The sequence below is a fragment of the Folsomia candida genome, unplaced genomic scaffold, assembly GCF_002217175.1.
Source record: "Folsomia candida strain VU population unplaced genomic scaffold, ASM221717v1 Fcan01_Sc053, whole genome shotgun sequence".
Taxonomy (NCBI): domain Eukaryota; kingdom Metazoa; phylum Arthropoda; class Collembola; order Entomobryomorpha; family Isotomidae; genus Folsomia; species Folsomia candida.
Window position 1 is genome coordinate 26,689 of NW_019091245.1, and position 7,583 is coordinate 34,271.

The 7,583-nt window shown below is 36.6% G+C and overlaps 1 protein-coding gene across 1 annotated transcript; it reads right to left on the reverse strand.

Moving 5' to 3' along the window:
• Window positions 1-1,812: 1,812 nt before the first annotated feature.
• Window positions 1,813-7,211, reverse strand: LOC110862268. The gene is made up of 6 exons (XM_022111447.2): window positions 7,058-7,211; window positions 5,086-5,211; window positions 4,731-5,011; window positions 4,194-4,664; window positions 4,102-4,135; window positions 1,813-2,121 (listed from the first exon to the last, which is right to left on the reverse strand). Exons 1-6 carry the CDS (start codon window positions 7,146-7,148, stop codon window positions 2,054-2,056), a joined length of 1,071 nt encoding a protein of 356 aa, XP_021967139.1. The 5' UTR covers window positions 7,149-7,211; the 3' UTR covers window positions 1,813-2,053.
• Between the last annotated feature and the right edge of the window lie 372 nt (window positions 7,212-7,583).

Below are 7,583 nucleotides of genomic sequence, written 5' to 3' on the forward strand. Positions count from 1 at the left end.
CCGACTGATTCAAAAATTCTGAAATTATATTTGTCTATTCTGATAATTTTTTGAATCAACCTGCTTCGACATCTTAGTTGATATTATTTACATATGTAATTTACTTTAAAAGTTTATTACATTATGGAACTTATGTAAATTGTAATGCGCATATTTTCAGTCATCGAGCCAGCTCAGCTCGGCAAGTCGAGTCGAGCTGAGTCAAATGTAGCCAGGGGTTCAGCTCGCTCGAAGATATCTGGCTCGGCTCATTTAGGCCGAGCCGAGCCAGGCTCCAGCTCGCTCAGCTTGGCTAGTAAACAACACTAGCATAAAATAATTAGTCTATCAAATTTTAGTCAGACATAATTATAAAACAATAAGGAACGGTTAGGATAATTGTTATCTAGTTGTAAATATTTAAACATCTAGGGAGAACAATACCTTTGTATTTTAAATAATCATCCTCGACACAAATCTAAACGAAATAGTTCCAACAGAATGATACATCCCCCGAAATTGAGATAATCCAGGGAATTTAGACGTTAGGATTTCAAAATACATCGCATATGAATTAAGGCTTGTTCATATTTCTGAGATGTTTTTAACGCTAGCGCGTAATTTGCTTGAACGCTTTTGAATATTTTATGGTTAAGTAAAAAAAATTGACAAGCCTTGAAATACTTGATAGTCGTCCAGGGGAGGCTTGTCATCACTAGCGAAAGCTATTTTTGTGTCGTGGAACTAATCTGTTCGTTTTTACAATTCAATTAAATGCATAATTTGGAAGATAAAGCTTAAAGGAGTAAAAACACTAATTTGAATTTCCTTAACCTTTTGACATGGGGGCTGACTTGAGAAGTGTGTATAGTTAATGTGGGGAGTGAGCGAGTGGCTATGTTTGGTGGCAGTATGGGACATGATCCTATAAGCTATGTGTGGCAGAGGTCAACGCTCTAAGGTTGGGCCGGCGGCGCCGGCGTAATTTTAGAAAATCGTATTATAAAGTTTTATTTATACATACAGTAGTTTCTCACCTTTCCCCCAACCGCGTGCACATTTAAACATTCGAGATCCTCGAATACCACAATCTCTTTGTAAAAATTTTGGTTTTGGGTCGCATCAAGATATACTTGCAGGACAACAAATGCTAGATAACAGTCGTAAATATTAAATATTTCATCACCACAGGTCCCAACCGCACATATTCCATCTTCGCTGTGTGCCTGGCCCGTTATCGAGGTTCAGTGAAAAAGCCACTATGGAGTGGGCTGATAAGTTATCACGGATAACTGTGCACAAATAGTTTAGTAGGAGGCTAACGTTATAAGTTACTGGCGCTGAAATAATTGTTGGAAATTGTGAGCGATTTTCACGACTCGGCATACTTTCTCCAGCCTTGCATAAATTTGAAACTGCTGCTATGAATTCTCCACTCAACTCACAAAATCTGAATGGAGTTTTCATTTTCATTAAGAATACCAACTGAGTGGGAATTTGCCACTCACACTCACACTCTGCAGAGTGGGAGTGTGAGTGGAGATTCTTGTGTCATTAAGAATATGACCCTAAAACTTTGGTAAAATTAATACTATTAGCATCGATCTTTCAAAAAAATTTGGTTCCCGCAATCTCGATTTGTATCCAAAATACATGAGAGTGAGATTTCGGGAATCAAAATCCAGGCTGGAAGATTCGTGTTCATGATATTACCCCCGAAACACAAATTCGCTTTTCAAATATTGATGAACTATTTGTGTCTCTACCGTTCAAAGAGCTTCAATGTTCCTGTAGACTTATGAAACCAATTAAATTGTATGTTAAGGAAATTAGTTAGATGAATAAACTGTGCGTTTTATTGTTTGATTTTATATTGATTGCATTTATTATATTACATAAGAACAAACGAGGAAAAGGTACACCTTCAAGTAGACAAGTTGTAATTTCGAACCAATTAAAAGAGATGAGGAAATCTTTCTGCTGCTAGAGCTTGGAAGCTGATTTATACTACAAAAATCTGAAGAGAAAATTAAGGGTAGATTGTTTTTCACTTTTTTGCCACATCGGAGAGAAATTAAAATTTTCCAAGGACTCGTTGAATCATCCTGTAAACGATACTAGCCTGAGCTCCTTGCTTAGTTGCTGTACAAAAAATAGTTCATATTAGTTTCATAGTATCGCTGTTATGCAACGTGTTGAAGTATTCATAAATATGTTTGATCATAATCTGTCTAAGGCAGTCTAACTTTACTCGCAACAGATTCACCATGTGGACACAGAGGTCACCACACCGCTTCTTAGGTTCTAACGATTTAAGAAGATAAAAGATTTGAGATTTTTTTTGTTAATGCTTGCTAACCGTGGAATATCGCAGACTTTCTTGTAGTAGTATGTAAAATACTGTAAATTCTGCATATTGGTATCTCTATCGTGGGTAACTATGGTCTGGGGTGAATCCCACACTGAGTCAATTTGGTCTCAATTTGGAACCATTTTTCGCGGATCAAGTTGACGCGCAATCAATTTGAAAAACCTCATATCCTAGCACTAAGGGCTCGGATCGTCCGGATTAGAAACGGAAACGAAACGCGTTTCCGTTTCGTTTCTCTGATTTTGGAAACGAATAGTTTCCTTTCGTTTCCGTTTCCTTTCGGATCAAAGTCGAGAAAGGAAACGGAAACGACACAAAACGAAACGAGAAACGGTTAAATATATAAAGTATGTTATTTTTCAGTCAAATCCAAAATGTAACCTAAAATTATGTAAAAATGGCAGAAAACTTTGATGTTTTTTATGTTGAATACTATTCATGTACGTGTATTCATGTCTTAAGGGCTTGACATACATACCTACTAACTTTAAAATCATGTAATAATTTTAGTAATTGTTGGATAAGATAGTCAAAATTATTTTCTTTAATCTTTTCCACTGAATCGGCACCCTGTCAGAGTGGATAATGGTCCTGCCTGGAGGCAGAAGCATTCATCTCTATCCTCTTACGGTGCTGTGTCGAAACAGGGTGGAGGCTGGAGTTTTTGGAAGCAGACAGTTAGCATACTAGATGGATGTCCACTGGGGCTAGCCAGCGTCTGTATAATGCTAAGGCTGGCTCCTATCTGGATTCCGGACTCCGGTACGGTACATGCTGACGGTCTGATTCGTGTTTCCTCCAGCCCAGGGATATGTACTTACGCTACAACATCTCACTGTCGAATTGTACATTGTACCTGTCTGAATGGAGTCCACCCATACTACCTAGGTAAACTCACCCGATCCTATCCAATCCTGTTCCTCTCACAGTCTGCTAGAGCCTAGTGTGCTATAGAGCGGACTCTTTACCCCTCTTTTTTGAATATTTTCACAGGAATCTAAGGTTAAGCTTATCATCTTTCAATTATCCATGAAGTTAATTATCGGTGGCAATTACCACCTGGAACCCTGCTCGTTAGTAACAACCGTGACAATTTTCACAAATTTGTATCTAAAAATTGACGTGGTAGACTGAATTTATATGTTTTGTAAAAACAAAATAAATACGATGGGTCAAATTCCTATTTTAATTTTAGTTACAAATTTTCATACAATAAACACCGTTTCCGTTTTGTTCCGTTTCCCGTCGTTTCGGTTCCGTTTCTTACAATAAATTTTCGTTTTGGTTCCAAAATTTTCGTTTCCTTTTCGTTTCCAAGAAACGAAACGAACACTACCGAGCACTACACTATCACTAGCACTATCCGAGCACTACAAGCACTTGTCTGCCATTGAGCAAACAACAGCTCAAGTATAAATCGTGCCTTACACTTAATTTGACAAATATAGGATGACTGGGCGGTAACACGTAGTTTGTACTTTTACCTCACAATTTAACTACAATATTTATGTCCTCGTCGGATCATGACAAAACTTTTCATGCTGACCAATTCATTCAAAAGTTACATGGGTCGTTGTGCGATCTATTACGTTAATATGTTAGCTAATCTTATTACAAATATCTGTATTGGCATCTCTATGCAACACAAATGCGTCCGGCATCTTAAATTTAATTAGTTAAACAGTACAAAACTTTTTTTTAAGTGGAGGAAAGACTTTTGACCAACCATTTCTTATATATGTCTTACGTACCAAATGTAGATTGACCAGTGTAGCCGTAATTATCCTAAAATATTTCTAGAGTTAATTTTTGTTTTGTTTCAAAAAAACAATGCTTATCATACCCAACACGCAAGTTCCCGTTGACCAGTATTTGTAGTGGTTGATAGCATCACGTACTCCATTGCTGGATACAATACGACGATATTATTTAAGTCGGCCACTTCAGCATACTGAGCAATTAATTTTTGCTCTACGTCACTATGGTCAGGAAATTCAGGGCCAGAAATACATTCGCGAAATACAACGTGCAGGCGACATGACACTCTGCTTTCAATTTGACAAGCACTTGGGACGTAGATGTACCCATTTCCTCGAAATGCTCTCGTCAATTCGTAACTGGACCCATTTATAAAATCAGATTGTGTGAACGGTATGAGCTTTCCTGTTGGCTGAGTTCCGACGCTAAGTGGTACGGTATTATCAAATAACCAGCTGAACATTTGAAAAACGCTGTTGAACCCACATTCGTTTAAATATCCTGCAGACAAATTTATCTGGGAGGTACATGGACCTCCACGACCGTTAGTGACAGGCTGTAAAGTTTAATTTATGTAAGTTGCTTTGTTGGTTTGTTTCATGTAGTTTTGAAAATTACTTACAATACCGTGCCCGGCTGGAATGCTGAACTGTGTTAGTACATTAGCACCGAAAATACTGTATACCGTACTCGCAAGTCTGAGTGACCCTTGATTAACGACGATATCCTTCGACCCCCCAATAATATACACCCTGGAACCGTTAAGATTCATGATGTCGTCAATTTTATGCGAAGATGAAAAGTCGACAATTCTTTGCAGTAAGTTTGACATGTTGACTAGGTTGGGATATTTAATGGATGTCTGGAAAGCCTCAAAACCATCATATCCGGATAGGTATGGCCCTACGAGATTATCCAAAATTAAATAGTTTCCCAGATTTGTTAAAAGTCTATTTTTCGTAAATTGAAATAATTACCGTAAGCTGAAAAAATTCCTGCTCCTTTGATTAGGGTTGAGTAGCTGAATTGAAACTGTGTAGCCATAGATCCGCCTGAGGAGAAGCCAGATACGGTAATGGAATCAGGATCAACATTGTAAGGCCCTGTGAATAAGAATAGAAAATATGATTTGTAGTCTTAAGGATAATAACAAGTTAGGAACACAAACATTGTAATAAGGGAGATACTATAAGGTAATTTTAACGCTATCCAACAATTTATATTCTCCCAAAAAAATTTAGTAATAACTTTTATCGGAATATCCTCGTTATTTCTACTTGTATACGTCGTACAATTCTTTCATTATTAACATAGACTTATACAATTATAAGGTGAGATTTAACGCCTTCAACGATTTTCAAGTTTCATAGCTTAAAATTTTCGTAATTTTGTGCTTAGTAAGAATCTGAAATAATATAGCGGGGCGACAGGCTACCTTTTGCACAAAATGTGTGAATTTAATGAGAATGTTGAGATAATTAATTTTTGACCAAAACTCGTCAAATATCGTTTAAATTCGTTTCTGAAATTATTTTAGACTCAAATTTACCAACTGGATAGTAATCGGTGGTCAGATTCGGAAATTCCCGAATTTTATTCCCGAATTAAAATATTTCAAATTCATACCCTGGAATTTGACGATCGTAAGACTGTACTTTATATGACGTTTTAAACAACTTTTAGACTACTACTAATGATTGGTGCAAGTAGAGACCCATTTATGTATTTCTTTTTCTTTCCCCCGTCACCATGGTGACTATTTTTCCTACGATTTTTTCCGCGAATTTTTCTGCGATTTTTGCTACGTATTTCTCCGATTAATTAAGGTTAGGGATTTGTATGTTCGACTCCTGCGTTCAGCCTTGTCACGAATTGTGATTGTAATGCATTATACATGAACTCTGCAAACACACTACTTTACTCAATTTAATAAATTATAACCTTAATTTATGTAGCAAGGGACATAAGCACCCTGAAGAAATGTTGAGTGATATGTAGAAATGTATGTTTCGTGCATGCACAAATTATGACGACAATTTCTACTACGAATTTTTCTGCGAATTTTCTACGATTATTTTTAAGGTTAGGGAATAATTTGTCCGACTCCTGCGCAGTCAGCCTTTTCATCGAATTTGTGATTGTAAGATATACATGAACTCTGCGATTTATTGCGTAGATTTTCTAATAAAATAATACCTGTGACGACAGATTTTTTCATTTTGATGAGTTAATAAGGCTTGGAAGTGTTTATAACCTCGTATAAATCTCGTATTTATACTGAAGTCTACAATCCGGACACCCAACACTTGTTAGGAATACAATTTGCTGCTTTACAGTGGAATCGCTAACGTTCTAACTAAAGTGGTAACCTCAGATGTAGAAATTCTCAAGCGGTTCGGGGGGGCGAGTGGTGCATTACTGCGTCTAATTATAAAATAGTATTATGCAGCAGTGCCCAGTGTATTTTCCCCCCTCCCTATCCGCTTAAAAATTTTAACATCTACGATATTCTTGTAAACCACCAACTTACATTTGTGGAAAAAATTACCCTCCCTCACTGGTTGGCTAATAAACATTTTAATGGTCTACATAAATAACGCCCTATCTAAATGAAAGCGCAGACATTACTTGTTGTATGATTTTGGTCGCCACTAATAAGACTTCATATAAGAGTATTTTTTTACAAAAATAATTTAAGTAATTATTTCGAGTGCAAGCTCTACCAAGATCTACCCGAAATGCAAGAAAACTGCATCAATTTCCTTCCCGCTGCTATAATTCATATGACGCGCAGCTCGATGGCTTGCTATTTAATCAGTTTCGTACCTTAGAGTTCAAAAATTATGCAAGCTGGATAATCTATAGCCGTACAACTATGCCCAAGAGAATTCTTTACCCGCTGTTTGGCTCCTCATAGTCGCAAGTAAATATTTGTAAGAAAGTACTCACCCAACCGCTGAGGTGCTTCCAGATGAATCTGTCCTGTTGTAAAGTGCCCCAAATGTAGAAGGACACAAATGGAGTAAAGGATTTTTGTCATTTTCTGTTCTCCGCGCAGCAAACTTGTGGTGACATATGCGTGATGAGGACACTAAATTTATAGTAATTTAACGTCGAGTTGAATTTAATCAACTCTATCTACGCCATGTCGATAGAGATTTGTTTACTGAGGTTATATAATCCATTGAATTCATGTTAATTTGATCAAGTGTTTTTTTTTTACATAACCTTACCTAACCCAGCTAAATATAATCGACCAGGTTTAATTCTAAGAAAATCTGTTCACTGAATGGATTCATATTTATTTAGATCAGCCTACCTTACTCAACAGGTCCGGAATTTATTAGCTTTTTAGCATGGCTAAAAATCAATTGTCGTCATTTCAAATCATATTATGAAATATGTATTATAATAATTATAAAAAGAGAAGAGACGAATAACTATAATTATAAAATTTATCTTTTATTCCGATTAA